The sequence below is a fragment of the Corythoichthys intestinalis genome, chromosome 19 (assembly GCF_030265065.1).
Source record: "Corythoichthys intestinalis isolate RoL2023-P3 chromosome 19, ASM3026506v1, whole genome shotgun sequence".
NCBI lineage: Eukaryota > Metazoa > Chordata > Actinopteri > Syngnathiformes > Syngnathidae > Corythoichthys > Corythoichthys intestinalis.
The window spans coordinates 7,141,736-7,167,573 of NC_080413.1; the positions used below are offsets into that span (position 1 = coordinate 7,141,736).

At 39.6% G+C, this 25,838-nt stretch overlaps 1 protein-coding gene across 2 annotated transcripts in view; it reads left to right on the forward strand.

Moving 5' to 3' along the window:
• Positions 1–25,838, forward strand: part of man1a1 (mannosidase, alpha, class 1A, member 1) — a 188,968-nt gene extending 163,130 nt beyond the window's left edge. The window contains exons 6-13 of one of the 2 annotated variants that reach the window (XR_009061511.1): positions 5,575–5,698; positions 6,452–6,545; positions 14,555–14,670; positions 18,705–18,924; positions 19,001–19,173; positions 19,241–19,356; positions 20,994–21,443; positions 21,788–25,838. Coding sequence is in view for 1 of the 2 variants with exons in the window: in XM_057823045.1 (XP_057679028.1) it covers positions 5,575–5,698; positions 6,452–6,545; positions 14,555–14,670; positions 18,705–18,924; positions 19,001–19,173; positions 19,241–19,356; positions 20,994–21,120 (970 nt within the window). In the remaining variant the exon portion in view is untranslated. Of the gene's footprint in view, positions 1–5,574; positions 5,699–6,451; positions 6,546–14,554; positions 14,671–18,704; positions 18,925–19,000; positions 19,174–19,240; positions 19,357–20,993 lie in introns of both variants that reach the window. The other variant, XM_057823045.1, reaches the window with a different exon arrangement.

The window sequence follows — 25,838 nt, forward strand, 5'->3', positions numbered from 1 at the left end:
TACAGCTTGTTAAAGCCCATTGAGTCAATTTTTGCAAAGACATAAGTCTTGTCGCCTTGTCAAATGATGCACACAATCCCAGATTAGAGCTTCACCTGTTACCAATAATGGATCAATTAACTCTCAGGTGTGTATAAAAAGAACCCCAGTGCACTAGACTGTCACATCAACAGTAACCTGACCTCTGACAAGATGCCTAAGATTCCTCCTGAGACCAAAGTGTTAATTGAATGAAATATTTATTGTCATCATCATCTGTATCATTGACAATCATTGACAATTACAAAATGTGATATGATTTGCCCGAAGGAAGAAAGAACAGAAGAAAAACGACAAAGGCAGACGGGAGGAAGCATATGCTTATCAGTTTCCCGTCCCCCCCATACAGCTAAAAACGCACAATCAGACATGGTACAGTTACATACATCACATGGCCACAAACTGTACAATAATACAATCAACAATCTGGGTTTACAATAACTCAGCGTCCAGTCATGCAGCTCCATTGCGGTTGTTGATCACACAGCAGTCTCATACACAGATTAGTGGTCTGAGTTTCAGGGCGTACAAGGTTATGGCTTTGTCATTGTCCCTGACATTCTAGCCACATCCACGGAGTTGTTATACTGGTCCGCTGTGTAGTATTTACAGTTATCCAACATGCTATTGTATAAGTTGTGGTCCGGATCAAGCTAAAGTGTGGTTTCAGATGTCATCATTAATTTTGGAATGGGGTCAGCTCCTCAAGACTCCTTATAGCTTTAATCTTCATTTCTGTATGGAGGATTTTATTTCATCCAAGTCTCCAGATTTCAAATTCTTTGGAGCCATACTGGGAGTCGAGCTTGTGTAACGGGTACACGCAAGTCCATGTGGAGCGTGGAAACCTCCCTGCCGATTCCTTCATGTAAGGACGCTAGCGGCTGTGCCGTTGGCTCGAGCTTATTGGTGCAGTGGTTACCGATCTTGCCTGCCGTGTGGAAGCGTCGTTGGCGTGCGGGTTTGCGTCCCGGCCTAGTCAGAGGTGGGAGCGGAACGTGGGGCGGCGCTGACACAGGGGTTACAATGGTGCCGTGACCCGGCTCGGCAGCGAAGGTTTCGGGGGGTGAGTGTAACGGGTACACGCAAGTCCATGTGGAGCGTGGAAACCTCCCTGCCGATTCCTTCATGTAAGGACGCTAGCGGCTGTGCCGTTGGCTCGAGCTTATTGGTGCAGTGGTTACCGATCTTGCCTGCCGGGTGGAAGCGTCGTTGGCGCGCGGGTTCGCGTCCCGGCCTAGTCAGAGGTGGGAGCGGAACGCGGGGCGGCGCTGACACAGGGGTTACACTTGCTGGCCCTGAGTTGGCCCTAAGCGCTTATCGGTTGAGATAGGTTGCTCGTGGGAGTTCGGAAGAGTGCATCTGCACATAGCTTGAGCTGAATCAAGAATGAATTATCAACAGCCTGAAGACCAGATCCACTACAGATATGGCAGACACCTTCATTGCGTTTCAGCGTCAGGTACAGATGATAAAAAAAGATATGAACTGACTGGAGACGTTTTTGACAAGCCCAGGTCAGGCAGACCCCGCAAGACAACTGCTCGGGAGGACCGGTTGTTGGCTGGAAAATCCAAAGCCAGCCCTTTTTCCACTGCAGCAGAGCTCCACGAGACCTGGTCACCTGAAGTCCCTGGGTCAACCAGAAGTCTGTCAAATTCTGTCTAGAAATGGCCTCCATGGTCGAATAAGTGCCCAGAAACCAGCATTAAACAAAAGACAATTAAAAAACCGTGTGGCATTTGCCAAGGCCCACAGCCTGTCAAAAGGATGGACGCATGAAAAGTTGCAAAAGGTGGATTTTTTTGATGAATCTTCCATTAAATTACAACACAGTCGCTGCAAATATTGCAGGAGACCTACTGGAGCCCGCATGGATCCGAGATTCACACAGAAAACAGTGAAGTTTGGTGTTGGCAAAATCATGGTCTGGGGTTACATCCAGTATGGGGCTGTGCGAGATCTGCAGGGTGGAAGGCAGCATAAATAGTCTGAAATATCAACAAATCTTAGCTGCCTCTTACATTCCTCACCATAAAAAGGGAACTATTCTGCAGCAGGATGGTGCTCCATCGCATACTTCAATCTCTACCTCAAAGTTCCTCAAGGCAAAGAAGATCAAGATCCTGCAGTACTGGCCACCCCAGTCACCACACATGAACAGGATGAAACAGGGAGCATGGAAAACGAAACCCAAGAATGTTGATGAACTCTGGGAAGCATGCAAGACTGCTTTCTTTGATGTTCCTGATGACTTCATCAATGAATTGTATGAATCCATGCCGAACGGCATGGATGCAGTCCTTCAAGCCCATGGAAGTCGTACAAAATATTACATTTGGATCTCACAGCACCACTACTTAATTCACTTATGTAATATATTTTTCTATTTGAAGTATTTTTTTGGTTAAATTTTCACACTACTTTCTGTAGGTGACAAAACTTTTGTCTTGCCATAATTGGACCTTTATGTCTTCATTAAATGATAAATCTTTTTTTAAGTGAAACAAATATATTTTTGTACATTCAACATCATTTGGGAGGGTCTTAACTTTTATATGAGCCATTTCTGAAACCAATAGAATAATTAAAAGTCAGGTTGTTACCAATTGTTTCTGCAAAATGGATAAGTGACAAGACTTTTGTCAGGGACGATATAGTTTGCGAAGAAATCTGACGCTTCAAAAAGACACAAGTGACAAACTAATAAAGAAATTAGGCTTCATACAATCTTTTTTCTATAGTAATCATAAGGATCCTCATACACACCACTGCTTAATTGATTGCAGTAACTGTCAAATTGAAGGGTTTTTTTCTTTTTCTCCGTTGGTGCCGACTGGGGTGGCAAGCCTATCTTTTAGGGTGGCAGTTGCCCCCATGCCATCCTGGTGGAGCCGCCCATGCGGCTTCTTAAGTGGTTAACTGTGAATGCAATGGAGGCTTGCCATAGATTTGAAGCCAGTGGAGAAAGAGCGATGGAAAGAATAAAAGTGGATGCAGAAGGCGAGAGGGAGGGGGGGAAAGATCTATCTGGGCCAAGAAATGCTTCATCTCCGAACGAGAGAGCGGGAGCGCCTTCCAGAGGAGCGACGGATGCGTTAATTTATGGAGATGGGGGCGCTGCCCGGTTTGTTTTTTCAGATTAGCGAGACGTAGCGGTCGGTTTTAGCAGGCCTTGGAATTGTTGCAGCAGTGGCTGAAATGAAAAGGTTAGCAAAGGTTATTGTAACAAACTTGATTGTAATAAGACAGTCATAATTATGAAATGGCACTGTCATGAGTATTAATGAATGCTTATGACAGACGTCATTAAGTGTCAAATTATGTCCCTTTTGAATGGATGTAAAAGACGCAAACTGGACATAAATGGAGTCAGTGACAGAATTTGACACACTTCATGACATCTGTCATAAGCGATCAATAATGCTCATGACAGCGTCATGTCACAATAATAATAGTCTTATGACAGTTTTATGAACCCATTGTTAAATAAAGTATAACCACAAACTTTTGTCTGGTGAAAGAGAGGGCTGTCAGGATTAATTGATTAACTGACAACTAATCGATTCACGGGTAAATTAATTGAATTTCGGGAGTTGATTGTTTAGAAATATTGTTGAATCATAAATAGTCAATCCTTTTTGAACGAAGCTAGCAGAAATATTTTTCTTTTAGACTAAGTTTGAATTATTTATTTATTTTTCTCATTTTACCTGTGGATATTTATTTTTACGATTAATTTATGGGGAGGGGCATTTCAGATTATACAAATGTTTATTTTGATTTTATTTTTCTTTAATTAAATAAATATAGTTTCATATTTTATGAAAACATTTTTTTGAATTAAAAAAGGGAAAAAGTATCAATCTTTTTGAAATTATTTTATTTCTTTTATTTTTTATTAGTCAAAAACAAACAGGGAAGACTGAATATATTATTACATAATTATTATTTTATAATTTTTTTAATTTAACAAAATAATAGTTTTATATTTAATGTAAACAGTTTTTTAAAAAACAAAAAATAAATGGAAAAAATGTAAATATTTTTCAAAAAAATTTTTTTATTATTATTGAAAAACAAACAGGAAAAACTGTATATTTTGACATTTTATTTATTAAAAACTAATACAAAAAAAACTAAATATTATTTTTAAATATTTTTTAATTAAACAAATTAATTTACATTTATATTTTCTGAGAATGTTTAAAAAATAAAAAAGGGGAAAATGTAATTTTTTATTATTATTCAAAAACAGGAAAAACTGAAGATACATATTTTGACATTTTATTTCTTAAAAGCGTTTTGAATTAAAAAAAACAAACTGAAAATTAAATATTCTTCTTTTATTATTATTATTATTTGATATTTTACTTTAATTATAAAATTAATTGTCTTTGGTGAAAGCAAGCTTTTTACTTTTTTTTTTTTTTTTATATATATATTTTTTTAATTTTCTTTAAAAAAATGCCCTATATGAATTTAAAAAAAAAAAAAACTATTCTCTTTTTAACCCCTTCAGATCTTCATTTTCCTGCTGGGCAAAAAAAAAAAAAAAAAAAAAAAAAAAAAATCTGCGCTGATTTTTAGTCTAGTCAAACAGACACCAGAACAAAGTGCATTTTTTTGGTCAGGGATATTTCCTGCTTTTATTGGTTATTTTTAGTCCTAATAGTCCTGTTTTGATGAGAAATGGGCATGCCAAACTTCATGATTTGATTTCGATGGGTAAAGTTTCTTCCACTCATCTCCCAGAAGTGGCAATAGCAACTAAATTCAGTTTATTTATTGGTTTAGAGATGTGAAAGCGCCAAGTCCTTCGGCAGCATGCATAGGTCTGAAGGGGTTAATTAATTTATTCATTTTTAATCTATATTTTTAAATAAAATGAAAAAGTTAGACAGTCTGTCAGTCAGAGTTGAGTTCCAGTGCACATTAATAGCTAAAACGAGATGAATATAACATTAAATGACAAGTGATTTGAATTTCGACTGAACAGTGATTCGTCACCGACCAAAATAATCATTTATGGCAGCCCGAACGAACACAATATTCTATAAAACATCTAGCAGCAAAGTAGTTAACATCCTGGCCTTTTCCCGGACTGAAAGCCGACACATGCTGACTAACGTAAACCTCGCTCGGCCATTGAACTTTTAAGCCCGAAAGTTAACATTTTAAAGCCTTTCTAAAGCGAGCGTGTGAGTTTGCTCGCCCCCAGGCACGTTTTTCTCTTTTCTGTCTGCAAAACTCTATGGCGAACAGACATTAAGGTGTCACTCCACGTGGAAAGGAGGGGGGAAAAAAAAAAAGCGTCAAAGGAAACCTGCTAACTGCGCGAGAGAGATAACAAGCTCGTTTAGTCACTCAACTTTCCTTCGGCAAAGGTGGAAATTTTTTATCTGGTCTTTGTAAAAGGAAAGTCTTTCCTTAAGCACTTTGACACACTTCAAATGTTTTGACAGCTGCCTCTTAATTAGCTTCCATTCCTTGACTCGCATTGTTTCCGACTTTTTTTGTCTTTCGTATGTGCAGTGGGCTCGGACGCAACTGGCCGTGGGCGTCGGGTGGCAGCAGCATCCTGGCCGAGTACGGAACGCTGCATTTGGAGTTTATGCATCTCAGCAAACTGTCGGGAAACCCAGAATTTGCTCAGAAGGTACGACACCTTTAAGAGGTTTAAAAATTCCATAAAAAATAAAGGTTAAATTAGCTATCTCTGCAAACATGTTTCATTATTTTTGGGTGTAGTGTATAATAAAACTAGGGCTGTCAAGCAATTAAATTTTTTAATCGAGTTAATTACAGCTTAAAACTTAATTAATCGTAATTATTCGCAATTCAAACCATCTATAAAATATGCCATATTTTTCTGCAAATTATTGTTGGAATGGAAAGATAAGACACAAGATGGATATATACATTCAACATACGGTACATAAGTACTGTATTTGTTTATTATAACAATAAATCAACAAGATAGCATTAACATTATTAACTTTCTCTTAAAGCAATCCATGGATAGAAAAACTTGTAGTTCTTAAAAGATAAATGTTAATACAAGTTATAGAAATTTTGTATTAAACCCCCTCTTAATGTTTTCGTTTTATTAAAATTTGTAAAATTTTCAATCAAAAAATTAACTAGTAGCTCGCCATTGTTGATGTCAATAATTACGCCATGCTCACATCATTTGGACCCAAGCGCCAGCAGAGGGCGCCAAACAACAAAAAACAAGTAACAAGCGGACATTACACTGCTGTCATTTTAATCTGTTTGAGCGGGGCATGTGCGTTAATTGCATCAAATGATTAATTTAAAAAATTAATTACCGCCCGTTAACGCGATAATTTTGACAGCCCTAAATAAAATGTTTGCATAAATATTTTGATGCTCTTTTTTTTTTGGATAGGTGATGAACATCCGCAAAGTTCTGAATCGTTTGGATAAACCCCAGGGACTGTACCCTAACTACCTTAACCCAAACAGCGGCCAGTGGGGTCAACGTAAGTGCTCTTCACAGTGTTTGACAATTGAAGGAACCTGACCTTTTACCCTGATTTCTGTTATCATGCCAGCCGAACCACCTGAACAGTGCTAACGTAATTCCAACGACAGCGGAAATCCAACAACCCGGCCAAAAGGCCAAACCCTGTGCGTTCACCTTAGTCTTAACTAAGGGTGTAATGGTACATGTAATAGTATTGAGCCGTTTCGGTACGTGGTAGTTGGTTCAGACCGGGTGCATACCGAACGAGTTTCTGATGTAATATAACCCTTACTTTTCAAGGCTGTGAGTCGATCGGGTTACAGTTTCTTTGTGTAGATTAAATTAACTCCGTCTTCTCTACTATAATGAGGACCAACACGGTAGGACAGTCTAGAAATGTCAACAGCGCGACAACGTGGCCGCCGCAAGAACGCAGTAAAGCGCGGGCGTTAGAGTCAATCAGCCAATGCACACCAGTCGCAGTGCGGCCGCGTGTTAGATGCGTCCCAGAAGCGGCTCAATGCGACGCACGTGAAAAGAATGGCAGAGTTTATTATTTGACGCGAGACCCGGCCCTCCTGCGTCAATACTACTACTAGCTAGGATCGGGCCGGAAGTCACTCGTGTAAAAATACGGTGGATCCGGTTGATTTTCAAACTAATATGCAATCGTAACCTACTTTTTGAGTCCATCACATCTCTTGAGTGGTAGATCGGGGCACAGTTGTCCTGTCTACACGCCAACAAGCTGTTTGTGAAGCATGCACGGAGAAAACCTTTCCTCACTCACAATCATAAATCCAAACGTCTAGAGTTGGCCAAGCGGTATTGGGGCTTCAACTGGGACTGTGTGCTTTGATCAGATGAGACCAAGATTGAGCTTTTTGGCAACAAACACTCTAAGTGGGTCTGGCGTGCCATGAAAGATGTGCATGCTGAAAAGCACCTCATACCCACTGTGAAGTATGGGGGTGGGTCAGTGATGCTGTGGGGCTGTTTCGCTTCCAAAAGCAATGGGAACCTTGTTCGGGTGCATGGCATCATGAATGCTTTGAAATACCAGGACATTTTAAAACAAAATCTGTTGCCCTCTGCCCGAAAGCTGAAGATGGGTCGTCACTGGGTCTTTCAGCAAGACAATGACCCTAAACATATGGCCAAATCTACACAGAAATGGTTCACCAGACACAAAATCAAGCTCTTCCCATGGCCATCTCAGTCCCCAGACCTCAACCCCTTTGAAAACCTGTGGGGTGAGCTGAAGAGGAGAGTACAGAGGAGAGGACCCAGGTCTCTGGGTGATTTAGAGAGATTCTGCAAAGAGGAATGGCTGAAGATCCCTCTTTCTTGATGTCAAATAATTATTTATTTTTTCCCCACTGAATAAATGCACTTGTATTGAAGGTTGGATTTTTCTCTTTTTTTTTCCATTAAGGTCCCATATTATTTAGAAAAAAAATTATTAGAAGCTAAAAAACACATCTTAACCAGGGGTACCAATAATTATGGAGGGCACTGTATTAGGAAAAAAGATGCATAAAAGGAGGAATTGATTCATAAATTCTTTAATTTTGTATTAATGTTTGATTATTTTTTTTATATTTAATTATTTTTACTGTTACTTCGATTTGTTCTTTTGTATAGACCAGGGGTGTCCAAACTTTTTGCAAAGGGGGCCAGATTTGGTGTGGTAAAAATGTGGGGGGCCGACCTTGGCTGACGTACTTTACGTAGAACAATATATTTAAGCAAATTTTATCAAGCCATTCTGCGTGTCACATTTGCTTTATTATTATTTTTTTTTAATTAATAATTTCAACAATCTCGCAACTAGCCTTTGTGGCGTTCTCTTTCAATTCTCGGGATCTTGCAAAATACTGCTGCTGTGAAATTAAACTAGCTTCAAGTTTCTTCAATTTCTCGCTGTGTATCTTCCCTGTAATCTTGTCGTACATATCAGCGTGTCTTGTTTGGTAATATCGCCTCACATTAAACTCTTTAAAAACAGCGACTGTTTCTTTGCAAATGAGGCAGACACAGTTGTTGCGTATTTTAATGAAGAAATAGTCCATTTTCAACATATCCTTGAAGTGTCGGCCGTCGCAGTCAACTTTTTTGTTGTTGATTGTTGCCATTTTAGAAAATTGGAAGTCAAGGGTCACACGGGGTAATGTTGCTTGAAGGGCTGCTGCCTTTTAGTGGGTAAATGAGGATCAGCATTTAATGTGTAAGCTACTTCATGTGCTGGTAGCAGTACTACTGACCAATTTATTAAGTCTGTGTGCGGGCCAGACGTTAATGATTATTATGACAGAGGCTGGGGGCCGGATGAAATTTGACCAAGGGCCGCATTTGGCCCCCGGGCCGCACTTTGGACATGTCTGGTATAGACCCTACCCACGTGACGTCACAACTCCGCCCTCCTGACTGGTGCCGCCCAATTGTCCGTCAACACATCGTGTTTACCTGTTACGGCTACGTACATTCCTCCTATTTACGGCGTGTTTTTCTGCTCGTTAACATTAATAATCAAAAGGGTGAAGGCGTGTGTGGCGGTCGGTTGCAATAAGAGAGAAGATAGACGGAGAGACTTGAAGTTCTACCGGATTCCGAGAGACCCGGAGAGGAGAGAGCGAGATGGGCTGCTGCAATTCGACGAGAAAACTGGGCTCTAAACGATTACCACAGATTATGTAGTAGTCATTTTATATCTGGTAAAATGCATTTAATATATATTCAGAGGGTTTTGGGCTGACAACCACAATTAAGATCATTGCTAGGCTAACCGCCGACAACATACACGTATGGATGTAGTGAGAGTGCTATCGCTAAACCATATAAACATCAAAAGCCCTAGCTCCATTGACAAATGACATGAAATACATTAGACTTGACAGTGGATATTAGCAAGAACAAAAGATTTTGAACTGAAAATTTCGTAACTCACCTTTCCAAGCACAAGATAGATTCCTGCCGAATTTTCGTGGACGAGGACCTGTTTCACCCAACCAGCAACAAAGTATTTATAAACCTCCAAGCTCTTAAAGTTTTTCAAACTCTCGTGAGAATAGGCTGATTTTGTGTGGACAAGATAGTTGTAAATATCAGGGTAGCTAGCAGATGTCAGGCAAATACGGCGAAGACAGCGGGTCGAAAAACATCAATTTAGGCATCAAATATGGATCTGGCGAATGGATAAACTGAAGCTTTTCCACATAACGCCTTTTATGCAACTTTTACGGCATCCGAAAGCACCGGGTCTTCCATGAAATGCATTATAAATTGCTCGATCAATTGAGACCATTGATAATACAGACACAAAATGACGGACAAGGGGGCGGAACAATACAGCGATCACGTGATTTTGTGACGTCGGTGGGTAGGGTCTATATATATCTTAAATCATTTTTAAGAGTTTCATAGACGTCTAATCCATTTGAAGTGGGAGGGTTTGCAGCGGGTGAACAAATGTTCCTTCTACTAGTGACAAACGCATTTCATTTCACACCATTGTTTTCATCTTTTAGTAATATTTACTTTTTTTGGCGACTTTGTTTGATGTCTAAATGTGGAAACACGTCACTTTAGCTTGGAATTGAAATATTTATCAAGAGTGCGTCTGTTGTGATAATTAGCATTTAGCCCAGTGTTGTAATACCAAAAGAATGGGATGTTTTTTGATCCTGGCTCCAAACGGCAACTATTTCAAACCGCTTTCATGCTTATTTGGCTCCAAAAAGTCATTACATAATTACCGTGAAAACGCATGGACTGCATAATTTATGACCTCGGGGTGTCGCTACCAAAAATGAATAAAAATCCTCCGCTGGATTTTTACGAGCCAATCATCTGCGGTGCAGCAGCTGCAACTGTCGCCTTTAAAAAACATTTTCCGTCTTTAGTTGTCATCATGCTCTATTTGGAGCATCTGTCACTCTGCTGGCATCTTTAAGCTTCAAAATTATGGAGGACTAAATGGGACAGAATGAAATATATGAATATATATTTATATGAATATTTGAATGTGGCATTAATTGCTTTAAATGGTAATTAAATCAATGATGAATATTCGAATGTGGCATTAATTGCGTAAAATGGCAATTAAATCAATAATAGCGTCATTAAATGTGGCATTAATTCATTAAAATACGAGTCCAGTTAGTGTTTTAAAAAAAAAAAAAAAGAACACCTGATATCACTCAGCACATAAAGCCAAGATGATTTTAGATAAACGATGCGACTAGTGCTGCAACGATTAATCGATTAACTCGAGTATTCGATCAGAAAAAAAATATTCAAATTAAATTTTGTTGCCTCGAGTGTTCGTTTAATTAAAGTAGCATTGTAATGGTTTATTTTGAAAGTGTTTGCCTTTAGTTGTATTGATTTGGATGGATACACTGCCCTCTAGTTTGCCTCATTTCACATGGCTGAATCCAGCATCCAGCTGCCCCCTGTTAAGAACAACATAAGCTAAATTTTTGTTAATTTAGTTTAAAAATATATTTAGCCGGTTTTTGTGGGAATATGTGTTTGGACTATTTTTTAAGAGCATTGTTTAAAAAAAATGCCATTTATTAGCATTTAAACTAGCAGACTTTTGCAATGGAAGTTAGCCAATTGTTCTTTTGTTGTACATATATCCTCATTTATTTATTTTTTTTATACTGTTTGAGGCTCAGGTCAGGTATTTTAATTTTTTATGTTCCTTGTCTGATTACTCGAATATTCAAACTAACTAGTAAATCGATTAATCGAGTACTATAATAATCGATAGCTGCAGGCCTAGATGCGACTGTAATGTTATGTCTGGTTTGTATAATGGAGTCATGTGATTATAGCTGCGACATCTCATTGGTGAAACTGTCATCATCTCAGGCAAAAATAAGGTCCATATGTAGAATAAAGAAGAGAAATGTAACGACTCTAGTGTAGCCCAAAGTAGGGGTGTAAGAGTAGCATTTCATCTTCGCAAATCTATTCAAGTAAAAGTAAAAAGTATGGCGTGGTACAACTATTCGTATAAGTAAAATTTTCTCAAAAACTTACTCAAAGGACTTCACTATCAGTTGATGGGAAACGGGATGCAGGGCCGCTCAGTAGGGGGCCTATTTTTAAAAACGTAAAATTCAAATATTTTCTAAACCAAAACGGGCACCTCCCTTGGGCATATATGAGTCTCCATGACCAGTGGCATCATAAAATTCAAAGTCATTCCCAAATAAAATCCTGATTAATTATTTTTTGATGTAAGTATAACAAAATTTATAATGACTATAAAATTCTCAGTTACATGCTAGTAACCGGTTGGACCCCCTTTTGCCTTCAGAACTGCCTCAATTCTTCGTGGCATAGATTCAACAAGGTGCTGGAAGCATTCCTCAGAGTGTTTGGTCCATATTGACATGATAGCATCACACAGTTGGTGCAGATTTGTCGGCTGCACATCCATGATGCGAATCTCCCGTTCCACCACATCCCAAAGATGCTCTATTGGATTGAGATCTGGTGACTGTGGTGGCCATTTGAGTATAGTGAACTTATTGTCATGTTCAAGAAACCAGTCTAAGATGATTCCAGCTTTATGACATGGCGCATTATCCTGCTGAAAGTAGCCATCAGAAGTTGGGTACGTTGTGGTCATAAAGGGATGGACATGGTCAGCAACAATGCTCAGGTAGGCTGTGGCATTCCAACGATGCTCAATTGATACCAAGGGGCCCAAAGAGTGCCAAGAAAATATTCCCACACCATTACACGACCACCATCAGCCTGAACTGTTGATACAAGGCAGGATGGATTCATGCTTTCATGTTGCTGACGCCAAATTCTGACTTTACCATCCGAATGTCGCAGCAGAAATCGAGACTCATCAGACCAGGCAACATTTTTCCAATCTTCTATTGTCCAATTTCGATGAGCATGTGCAAATTGTAGCCTCAGTTTCCTGTTCTTAGCTGAAAGGAGTGGCACCCGGTGTGGTCTTCTGCTGCTGTAGCCCATCTGCCTCAAAGTTCGACGTACTATACGTTCAGAGATGCTCTTCTGCCGACCTTGGTTGTAACGGGTGGTTATTTGAGTCACTGTTGCCTTTCTATCAGCTCGAACCAGTCTGGCCATTCTCCTCTGACCTCTGGCATAAACAAGGCATTTCTGCCCACAGAACTGCCTCTCACTGGATATTTTTTTCTTTTTCGGACCGTTCTCTGTAAACCCTAGAGATGGTTGTGCGTGAAAATCCCAGTCGATCAGCAGTTTCTGAAATACTCATCCCAGCCCTTCTGGCACCAACAACAATGCCACGTTCAAAGTCACTCAAATCACCTTTCTTCCACATACTGATGCTCGGTTTGAACTGCAGGAGATTGTCTTAGACCAGGGGTTCCCAACCTATTCCACTAAGGCACACTGTGGGTGCAGGATTTCATTCTTACCAAACAAGATGACAACACTTTTTCCCCAATCTGGTGTTTTACAAGTGCAATCAGTTGATTGCAGTCAGGTGTGGCTTGTTTTAGCAGAAGCCTCATTGGTTCAACTGTCTCTGCTGGATCGGCTGGAACAAAAACCAGGACCCACAGTGTGCCTTGAGGACTGGGTTGAAAACCCCTGTCTTAGACCATGTCTACATGCCTAAATGCACTGAGTTGCCGCCATGTGATTAGCTGATTAGAAATTAAGTCTTAACGAGCAGTTGGACAGGTGTACCTAATAAAGTGGCTGGTGAGTGTATATCTAAAGACATATTTTTTTTATTGACACGGTCATGTTGTGTTGAAGAAAACGTATGCGGCGATCCGTTGCCGACCATTACGGTACATGACGTCACCATTTTGTTTCGGTAATACTTGTTTCGGTAATACCAAACTGATTGGTCAATTGATTAAGTCTGTGTTAGATTCTGCCTTTTTTTCACTCTTCATAAAGCACAGAATTTAGTTTCTTGAACTCATTAGAGTTATTGCAACTTGGCAACTCGGACCATAACAAACGTAACACAACACAGAGTTCCTGTGTCCGTCAACTATATCTGTCCCTCAGGAAACTCAAACCCAAATAACAATAGTTGCTCTTGTTACAGTCCACAGCGATGCGCTTTTTCCGTTTTCCGACTTCAGTCCCCACTTTTATTTTACCGTATCAATCCATGGGAGGAACATTTATTCATCATGATGAAACGAGCAAGTTATACAGCAGCTTTTAAAAGAAAAGTCACATCTTTTTTTCTCTCCTAGATTCTGGTAAATTGTAGATGTTGAAAATCATATAATTACCGTAAATATTGTCAGTTTATGGTAATGTTTTGACCTACCAATGTGCTATGCTTGTGCTGTGTTTCACCAGTCAGTAAAATGACATTTCTGTATCTTTGCACGAGCTGTTTTCTTGTATTCTTCCATTTATTGGTGCTAAAATTAGGGTGCGCGTTATAAACGGGTACAATAATTTCCCCTAGATTTTACAAGTAAATTTGGGGTGCGCATTATACAAGGGTGCGCCTTATATTCTGGAAATTACGGTAACTCTTTGGCTGCCATGGATCGCGATAGGCGTTTAATCCAATTTGACTGGAAGGGTTGGCAAAGATCGAACATCCGTCGCTGTCAATTGCAGTGAAACATGATCACTCAAAACCAGCCATCCCAGTTGAAATGGATTTAAACGTCTGCCACTGTCAGTGCCAGTGAATCATTTCACCAAGTTGTGCATTGTTTGTCCAGTTTTCCTTTTTTTTTTTACACTCATTATTATACTGCTCTCGTTTTCTTGTACTACGCATCTCAGGCATACGATAAAAGCTCAAAACGCCCTTTTGTTCCCCCATCATCTTCATTATCATCGTGTCATTTGCTGACATTTCCTCTCACACTACACACTCGAGTACACACGCGCGCGCAGGCTTGACGTTTTAAGATAAAACGCGCGGTCCGGCACGGAGCCTCGACGTCAGCGTAATCTGCACGCGGACGGAACGGATGAGGAAGATGACGAGCGCGAAGGTTAATCTGGATGCTTGTGTCGCAGATCATGTTTCCGTGGGCGGCCTCGGTGACAGCTTTTACGAGTACCTGCTCAAAGCCTGGCTCATGTCTGACAAGACTGACGAGGAGGCCAAGAAGATGTATTATGACGCCCTGCAGGTAACGCACGCACACACCGAGTTGAGTTATCAACACAAAAACACGCCCTCAGTCACATTTCATCACACCGTAAACATGTCACCATGTGCAGGAATGCATTTACTAATATCTTTTTGTGTTGGGTGCTGCAAAAGTACAATTGTGAATGTCAGAATCTTTTTTTACAAGTTTTTCTTTGGCTGTTAGTAATTGTGAGTTATTTTTATGGAAAAGGAGCAAAGGTGATGTCGACTCGGTCGCCGCGCCGACACATTATTAAAGTCAGAGCAGATGGCGGCGTGCTTGCGTAGCGTAGCATAGCCTAGCGCAGATGAACACAACACACACATTTGCATGACAACACCAATCAGATTAATCTGCTCAAGCATCCGGTGGTGTATACACGTACACACACACGAGTGCGCGTCGTCAACGTGGCATCTTGAACGCAACATTAATCTTGAGGAGATACTTTACCCATAATCCCTCTTGATCTTGTGGATTAAAAGTGATTTATTTGTCGAGAAGGGAGATGCAACAAAGTGGATGAGCGTCTTGCTTCGTTGGCTTGTTTTAAAGGGCCAGCGTAAATACGATCTTATACTATGTCAACTTTCTCCACTTGAAGCAGCAAATCATTTATTCAAAACAAAATGGTAGACTTTCTGTGTATTAAAAGGCATGTTGTCTTGAGACTTTTTTTGTGCCTGAACTCGCAACGGACATGTCATGTCTTGACCGTGATGACCTTGGTGAAACAGGCTTTGGGGGCTGAAATTTTTTTGTAAAATTCTAGAAGGGTGAAGAGACAAAATGCCCACTTCAAACCAAGACAGCACTCTTCTTGAGTATTTTAAAGAGCATACGACAGGAGGAAAAAAGTCTTTTGTGAATTAGAATCATATTTTGAGACGATTCGACTATTTACAACAATTTAGCAAAGCGCAGATGACGAGAAATTAGTCTTTTAATCTGCCGGTTAGCCACGCCTACCATTATTGGGCTCTAGCGTCCCCAACATGTGGATGATGTCAGCGGGAGACTGGGCTTATCGGTTTTAGTATTCAGCCCATTGATGGGGAATTATTCAGAACGAGGAAAACGCGACGAAGAGAGCCGCAAAATGTCATTGTTTCAGTCTCTCTACTCCAATATTTTTACAGGATATTCTTTTTATCCAAGTATTTTTTCCCCAATAGCTAAATAAATTGCTTGAAAGGACCAGTCAGCCCGTCGAGGGGGAACTACTCACAACGAGGAAAACACGACGAAGAGAGCTGCAAAATGTCATTGTTTCTGTCTATTTACTTCAATATTTTTACAGGATATTCATTTTTATCCAAGTATTTTCCCCAATTGCTAAATAAATGGCATGGTCATGACAAATAACAGTCTTGTGCTAAATGGAATATGAAATAATACGGTAAAAATGCACTTATTCAGGACGACATGGCAAAGTTACTCCATAATAGTCAAAACTGTCGACTTCACCTTTACTGTCGCACCTCCCGAACGATATTTTCTGACACCTAAATCGGACATATATCATTTCCCTTCCCTGGCTTCGGAGAATGTAAACAAACCAAGAGGCGTGACAGCTAGCCGACATGCTAACCCGAACCGAGTGATGTTTCAAAGTCTTGGAAGCGGAAAATCACACATAACTAGCCCGGATTATTTGACATGACGACTGGGTTGTCGATAGTCTTCGTGGATCGGCAAACCGCCCGGCGGAGAGCAATTTACAGTTCGTTCCCCGAAGGAGGGCGGCTGCAGTTGTTGTGCAGCTAATGAGCACGAGGAGAGCTTTTTATATGCCTATCAATGGTCAAACGTAGTAGTCCTTTATTTAAAGAAAGTTTGTAGTGTTTACTTTGTAATCGCTGTATTCATATTTGACATAATACAAAACAAGATGTTTACTCACTTCTTCGTCAGTCCAATGGTCCCACAGTAGTAGGGCTTGTTTTGGCATATATCCACGGTGAATGGGAACCTTTTGAAACTCCAAAAAGGCGCACACGCCTCTCCCTCATAAAGCAAGATTTTTCTGCAGCCGTTATGCTGGCGTGATGCGAAAAATAAACGTATTAATCAGCTGAATCCTTAGTCCTCATACACAACAGTAGCGCTGTTTAGTGAAGAGGACGCCTTCACCCGTACACGTCACAGCGCCCTCCTCCTCAATGCAAGACCGAAGCCGGAAGTCACTCATTTTCATGGCACGATCGCTTCCACACACATCCAAGCGGTCGATATCATTCAGGAGCATAAAGTACCATGTGTATTTTGAAATAAACATGCTTTTTCGTGTCACATGCACTTTAAGGCATGATGTCTGAGACTTTTTTTGTGCCTCTACACATGATGAACATGTCTATTAAATCTTATGTAGCTGAGTGAAACAGGCTTTGAGGGCTTAACACTAGAAGTCATAGAGAATTCTGGTACTCCTACTAGTCCCAAGCAATGGCCGATATGGCCTCTCCCCCGGAAATGACCCAAGTGCTTTAGAATTGGCAAGTCGTTATCCGACAGACAACAGCCATTCATCTGGAAATGCAACCGCTACACATACATTAACTTCAGACACAGTGACCACAATTAATGCCCCTGATTCAGTCCTTCTAAACTATAGACACAATTCCTGCTTTACGTTCAAATTGCAGTTCTCAGACACTTTTTTTTCCCCTTCAAAACAATGCACACATTTGGGCCATTTTTTTCTGTCGCTGTGTGTGGAGTATAGGAGAAGTGAGTTAAAAAATATGTAATAAGTGTCATTCGTCTTAAATAAATGTAGCTTGACTTGAACTGACACAAACGTTTGGGCCGCAAACCAACACGATGTATGTCTAGTGGTTGTTTTTACATATGAATCGTTGCTGTCTGTCGGACAACGACTTGCTAGTTCAAAAGCACTTCTGGTTTTTTTTTTTGTTTGTTTGTTTTGGGAGGAGAGGCCAAATCGACCATTGCTTGGGAATATTAGGAGTATTTGACTCGGCAAAGGCCGATTCGGCCTCTGCTGGGTTTTCTAGTAGGGTTGTTCCGACCATGTTTTTTTGCTCCCGATCCGATTTCGATCGTTTTAGTTTGAGTATCTGCCGATCCCGATATTTCCCGATCTGATTCAATTCCAACCATTCCCGATAATTTTTCCCGATCATATACATTTTGGCAATGCATTAAGAAAAAAATGAATAAAACTCGGACGAATATATACATTCAACATACAGTACATAAGTACTGTATTTGTTTATTATGACAATAAATGCTCAAGATGGCATTTACATTATTAACATTCTTTCTGTCAGAGGGATCCACAGATAGAAATACTTGTAATTCTTAAGGGATAAATGTGACTTTGTATATTGTGACTAAATATTGCCTTCTAGTGTATTTGTTGAGCTTTCAGTAAATGATACTGTAGCCATGCTCAAATGCATGATGGGAAGTGCAACCATGACTGTGCGTGGTGCTACCAATTGATATATCTTCTCTGCGTTGGGAAATAACATAGGGTGTTAAGAAAAAGATCAATTACTACCTTGCTTCCCATGATATTTCTAATCGTAGGGAGAGGGATTGTAAGGCTTTAGCCAATTAAAAAAAGGCTCCCAAGGCTGCCAAAATTCACTTTACTCATTTTACGCTGCCTTTTAGCTCTCTATATAGGTAAAACGGCGCCATTACAGATTGAGTGCTACAATGCGTGAGTGGGTCATACAGCGCATGCATTAATTGCGTTAAATATTTTAATGTGATACATTTTTTTAAAAATTAATTACCGCCGTTATCAGGATAAATTTGATAATCCTACCTTAAACCTAAACTAAAGACTCTGGATGAGTGTAACATTATGTCTGTAACGTTAAATACAATTAGAAACCGATTTAATTAAAAAATATATATATTTTTAAAAAAAAGGCATGTCCGATATTTTTTTGCCCATTCCAATACTTTGAAAATGACGTGATCGGACCCGATCGATCATCTCTATTTTCTAGTGTTAATTTTTTCCAGGGGGTAACAATTTGTCCTCCTCTTTGCAGGCCATTGAAACCAGCCTAATAAGAAAGTCTAGCGGTGGATTGACTTACATCGCCGAGTGGAAGGGAGGCCTTCTGGAGCACAAAATGGGTCACCTGACCTGCTTCGCCGGCGGCATGGTGGCCCTCGGTGCAGACGGCGCTCCCGACGACAAGACGGGCCACCAGATAGAACAAGCGGCTGAGATCGCAAGGACCTGCCACGAGTCCTACACAAGAACCGGTACGTGAGCACCTCCCATTTCCTGTCCATCAACACCACTTCCAACCTGATGGGTTTCTTCATTTGCATTGTTTAGCTTTGAAACTTGGCCCTGAAGCATTCCGTTTCGACGGTGGCGTGGAGGCCATCGCCACCAGGCAGAACGAGAAGTACTTCATCCTACGGCCTGAAGTCATCGAAACATACATGTACATGTGGAGGTTCACCCATGACCCTAAATACAGAGAATGGGGCTGGGAAGCTGTTGAGGTAATGGACCATTTTCTTTTACGCTAGTAATGTGTAGGATTGACATTTGGAACCTGTCGTCCCGCAGGCTTTGGAGAAGCACTGCAAGGTGGAAGGGGGCTACAGCGGCGTCCGAGACGTTTACGCGTCGACGCCCAACCATGACAATGTGCAACAGAGCTTCTTTCTGGCCGAGACGCTCAAGTAAGACTCATTTTGATGTAACTTTAAACACATTTTTGTCCATTCATTCGACTTTTCTATTCTGTGATGACGCTAATGCTAACCCTGCCAGTCGAAATGAACTGGTCGTCGAGTGCCGTCAATGGCTGCCAATAAGTTAACATCAGAGGTGGGTAGAGTAGCCAAAGATTTTGCTCAACTAAGACTAGTGTTACTGTAAGAGAATATTACTCCAGTAAAAGCAAACGTAGTCATCCAAAAAAATTTACTCGAGTAGACGTAAGAGTATTTGGTGAAAAGTATACTCCAGTAATGAATAGGGTTGGGCATCGAGAATCGAGCATCGATGGGAACTGGTTCTAACACTCCGATGCTCCCGGAATCGTTCGAATTTTAAAATTTCAATTCCTTGTTTCGATGCCCTGAACACCGAGCGGAAACAAATGGCTCAAGTTTAGACTGATATTTATATACAAGTTATAATTAGCCCTGTGAGAAGTTACGTTTAATTTCAAAAAACGTCGAGAAGTTAAGACTTTAACATAAACTATGCAATTTTTTGGACACTGGATTTTTTTTTTTGGAACCTGCCTCGAAAAAGAATCGGAATCAGGACTCATTCGGAACCAGAATCGAAACGTGGAATCGGAACCGGAATCGTTCAATTTCAAACGATGCCCAACCCTAGTAATGAATAACTGCTCACAATGTCCTATTTTCTGTGAAATAATAGTTTATTTTCTCAGCACGTCATCCAGATTAACTGCTATTGTTATACTGCACTATAACCCATATTAGGCAAAAAAAATACACATAAATCATCAAATTCAGTCAACAAAAATGAAATATTACCAGTACAAAGACCATGAGTGCCCTCTAGTGGAGAAGACATATTTCCTACCATTAAATTAAAACGATCACATCTCCGTTTTTTTGTGTTTTATCATGATTAAATGAAAGAATTCCACATTTTTGAGTAATGTTGATGATAGGCATGCGCCGGTATGAGATTTTGACAATCTAATAACCTTAGGCAAAAATACCGTGGTTTCACGGTATCACGGTGTTTTTACTTACGTTAAATTTTGTGTAAAGTGACAGATGATGATCACGTAAATTTGAAATCATGTTGGAGATGTTGCCTGCACGTCGGCTGATGTTTCCGCTCTAAGCTGTGGCCGTCTATCTTTTCGGTTGCCGAAGTACTCCCATACTAGCAACTTTGTCTATTTTTGCGGGGTGAAAAATCTCAGGTGTAGTGTCACTGACGGAAGGGGATGGGTGAGCACTGCCGCTCCAAGCCACGGATTTCTCGCCACATTTTTGGGACCTTAAAAATGGCTAATACTGTAACAATCAACAGGAAGTGACCCAGAAATGCCCCAAAATTAACTCATTGACTTCCATTGACGGCCTTAGATGCCCAATCCTTTTGAAATAGAAGTTAGGATCGATATGAAGTTACCCGGAAATTCTCTAAAATCAACAGGAAGTGACCAATGAACAGGAAGTGACCTGTAAAATCTCAAATCGTATCGTATCGGGAGGTACTCAGAGGTTCCAAACCCTAATATCGATGTATTTTCACACCCCTACCGTTAATTGTGGCTAACAAGCTAAACTAATAAAAAACAATCTTTTCGTTTTTTGTTCTCCAGGTATTTGTACCTGCTGTTTTCCGACGACGACCAGATCTCGTTGGAGCATTGGGTATTCAACACGGAGGCCCATCCTTTGCCCGTCATCCGGAAGGAACCGCCAGAGCGGACCAACGAGGTGGAGTAGGAACAACTTTCGCGACTCCTCCCGAGTGGAATTTGACGTTTTTTAACAATTTCACGGGATCAACGCCGACTTTCGTCCGTCTTCTCTCGGGTATTTTCACGATTTTCTCGCGGAGCTTCGGAAATCCGGGATAGAGAACAACAAGACGGACAAGACAGAAAAACTCATCGGAGTGGACGTCTGGTGATGTCACTTCCTGTGATCGTGTTTACAAGACGTCGCCATTTTCATCTCGTTTTTTGCTTTTACTTTGTCCGTTTTTAAACCAACAGCGTAGCATTGGAAGCCGCTCAGAAAGCTTTGGAGGGTTATTACGTCCTCACGTAAGTGCTTATTTATCAAATGATGACATATCTGGACTGCCCTGATTTAGATCTTTAATTTTAGGTATGACTTGGCAACAATGTAGCACGGCGAGGCTCGCACTTGTTCAATTTTGACACATTTTTAGGTGTGCGAAAGCTTGATAAAACTGATATTTAACAGAGGAGAGGCCTTAACTTGAGCTTCTACCCCTTGTAAAAAGGCAAACGTTTTATACCGTTAACTAGTCTTCGAGCCTCGCTGTTTGGACACCAGTTGTCGCTTTTAATCATTTTCTGCCCGGTAACTTTTTTTTTTTTTAACTGAACAAGCAAGTCATCGCCTCAAATTTGTTTGTTTTCAGTGTTTTTCTTCACATTTCTTCAGCCGAAGCAAGAAGTGAGTCATCGTCGCGGCCTCGCTGGCTTTTAAAAGACATTTTTCATCTCGTGCCTTCACTTCAAGGATGTGAGCGCAAAAAGAAACCATGAATTTGCTTTAAGAGGGATCCAAAGCTGACATTTGAATAAGAATTTGTACAAAAAGACGTCTTTCGGTGCCATTGACGATGCTGGACGTCCAATTTTTCCTCTTCTGTGAGTTTATTGCTGGTTGAGGTCCAATCCATTTGAAGTGGGAGGGTGACAGCAACTGCTAACCTTCCCACTTCAAATGGATCGGGCGTATATGGGCGTCAATGGCAGCCAAATTGTTAACACAATTAATATAAAGGATTGGGGGAATGCATGAGTACTGAAGAAACGGTATTGATTAAAACAAATAAATATAGAAAATTAATTGGAAAATGCAGCTAAAACCTAGAAAATCCACACCAAAAAAACAAAAGAAGAATTTGAAAATAATAAATAAAAGTAAATGGAGAAAAATAATAAAAAATGAAAAAATTTAAAAATCAAAAATAATTCTACCACTAAAAAATAAAAATATAAAAAAGTTCCACTCTGAGACCCCTAATTTGGCAAAATTTCAAAATTGCCCGATATGCACGTGTGATACATCATTGGAAAGCCCAAAATCTCAATTTTCTGGAAGAAGAAAAATTTTGAACAGGAGGGCATTTAAAAAAAAAAAAAAAATTTAAAAATTCAACAGCGAAACCCTAACTGGAGGTAAGAGCATGAGAGATCATAATTAAAGACGCCATGATTTTAACAAGATATTGTCGCGTATTTAACCTTGTTTCGATCCATATATAGATTTTTTTAAAAATGTATTCATAAATAATACATTTAATAAAACAAAGGAGTAATACATGAATAAATTCTTGTTCATATTACACCTGAGGTCATACGTTTTGAGACGTTTCACCATTCAGTTTGAGAGTCATAAAACCTTTGACCAAGGGTGTCTATAAAGTACTGTACATTTTTATATAACATTCTCCAAATTTATTTTCCTTAATTTTTCATATTTCGTATTTTATAATCAAAATTTTCTTTTGTCGACTTTAATTTTTTTTTTATGTGGATTTTCCCATTTTTGTTGTATTTTCCAATTTTATGCATACACACCTATACAGTATGTATATAGGTATATGTATGTGCATGTGTGTACATTAGGGCTGCAGCTGTCAATTATTTGAGTAATCAATTATTCATTAATCAGTTCGAGTAATCGGATTACAAACCTTCAAACTATGCAAAAATACACTTTCATTAAGAAAAGAAAAAATACCCGAACTTAGGCTCAAACAGTTTGAATAAATGAGGATCTAAGTACAACAAAGGAACAATTGGCTAACGTCAAAGCAAAACTCCGCTAGCTTAAATGCTATAAATGCTAACATTTTTTTTAAGCTGTTAACAAATTGATAAACACATATTACTGACAAAATGACACTTTGACACAATGAAAAATAGTCTGTGAACAGCTTATATAATAGTTAATTTATTTTCCCTTCAAAATAACTCAAAATATAGCCATTAATATCTAAACCCCTGGCAACAAAAGTGAGTACACTCCTTTGAAAAAAACATACATCCCTAAATGTCCAAATTGAGTACTGCTTGTCATTTTCCCTCCAAAATGTCATGTGACTCATTACAGGAGTGCTGTCAGCATTGCTGCAGAGATTGAAGAGGTGTGGGGTCAGCCTCTTAGTGCTCAAACCATACGCCGCACTCTACATCAAATTGGCGTGCATTAGGGTTGTTCCGATCATGTTTTTTTGCTCCCGATCCGATCCAGATCGTTTTATTTTGAGTATCTGCCGATCCCGATATTTCCCGATCAGATTGCTTTTTTTTTTGCTCCCGATTCAATTCCATTCATTCCCGATAATTTTTCCTGATCATATACATTTTGGCAATGCATTAAGAAAAAAATGAATAAAACTCAGACGAATATATACATTCAACATACAGTACATAAGTACTGTATTTGTTTATTATGACAATAAATCCTCAAGATGGCATTTACATTATTAACATTCTTTCTGTGAGAGGGATCCACGGATAGAAAGACTTGTAATTCTTAAAGGATAAGTGTGACCTTGTATATTGTGACTAAATATTGCCATCTAGTGTATTTGTTGAGCTTTCAGTAAATGATACTGTAGCCATTTAACTGCTCTGCCCAAATTAATGGTGGGAAGTGCAACCATGACTGTGCGTAGTGGTGCCAACTAATATATCTTCTCTGCGTTGGGAAATAAAATAGGGTGTTAAGAAAAAGATGAACTACTACCTTTCTTCCCCACATTGCTTCCCACGATATTTCTAATTGATGAGAGAGGGATTGTAAGGCTTTAGCCAATTAAAAAAAAGCTTCAAAGGCTGCCAAAATTCTCTCTACTCATTTAACGTTGCCTTTTAACTCTATGTATACGTAAAACGGTGCCATTATAGATTGAACGCGACAATGCTTGAGTGGGTAGTGCAGCGCATGCATTAATTGCGTTAAATATTTTAAAGTTATTACCGCCGTTAACGCGATAAATTTGACAGCCCTAGTTTAAGCCAAAACTAAAGACCGGTTGAGTGAAAGAAATTTTGTCTGTAACGTTAAATACAATTAGAAAACGATTTCACTAAAATATAACCAAAAAAAAGGCATGTCCGATATTTTTTTGCCGATTCCGATACTTTGAAAATGACGATCCCGATCGATCGTGACATCTCTAGCGTGCATGGCTGTCACCCCAGGAGGAAGCCTCTTCTGAAGACGGTACACAAGAAAGCCCGCGCGTCTCATCAGACCATAGGACATGGCTCCAGTAATCCATGTGTTTTGTTGACATGTCTTCAGCAAACTGTTTGGCGGGCTTTCTTGTGTACTATCTTCAGAAGATGCTTCCTCCTGGGGTGACAGCCATGCACACCAATTTGATGCAGAGTGCGGCGTATGGTCTGAAAACTAACAGGCTGATCTGCAGCAATGCTGACAGCACCCCTGTAACGAGTCACATGACATTTTGGAGGGAAAATGACAAGCAGTACTCAATTTGGACATTTAGGGATGTAGTTTCTAAGGGGTTTACTAACTTTTGTTGCCAGGGGTTTGGATATTAATGGCTATATTTTGAGGGGAAAATAAATGAACTCCACAGACCACTTTTCATTGTGTCAAAGTGTCATTTTGTCAGTGTTGTCCCATGAAAAGATATACTTAAATATCTGCAGAAATGCGAGGGGTGTACTCACTTTTGTGATACACTGTATATTCATGCACTCATGTATTCCCCCAATGGTTCGGGTGTTCATAGAAAAAGAAAAAAAATGTGAAAAAACTGGCCAATGAAATGACTCACTGAACATAAGGCAGCATTTTTACCTTTATTTGAATGCAACGAAACTACATTTTAAGCAAGTCACTGTCCCTCTCAACATGTTCCAGTGTCAACAGCAAAATGAACATTTACTCTGTATAACACTGTCCTCTAGTGGATGCAGCGCTCAATGGCAATGAATTTCACACCGACTTTTTTTGTTTTTATTTCTATCCTGAAGATGTTATGATAGAATCCGTTTATACGAATCAACTTGAAACCTGTTTGATTCAATTTTCAGCAACTGGGTCCATTCATTCATAATTATGTGTGTCCAAAGAAACGAACATATTTTTCCTGCGTTTTCACCATTAAATGACAGCGATGACGACGCCAAAAACGACCAAAAAAAGTGAGATATTGTCATCGAGGATGTTTAATTTGTGTTTGTTTGTAATTGTCATATTAGATTGTGTTAATTTATTGTTATTATTGTAAATTGGTAAATTTCAGGAACAAGGAAGATTAGGGTAAGCAAATATTCAGACTGTAAGAGTGATGAGTAAAATGAGGTGTGTGAGAAAGTGGGAATGGAGCACCCAAATGTGAAGTGAATTTAGTTTCACGCCAAGTTTTTCTTCATGTTTTTTCATTTAATCTTTTTTTTTTTTTTTTTTTTTTTTTTTTT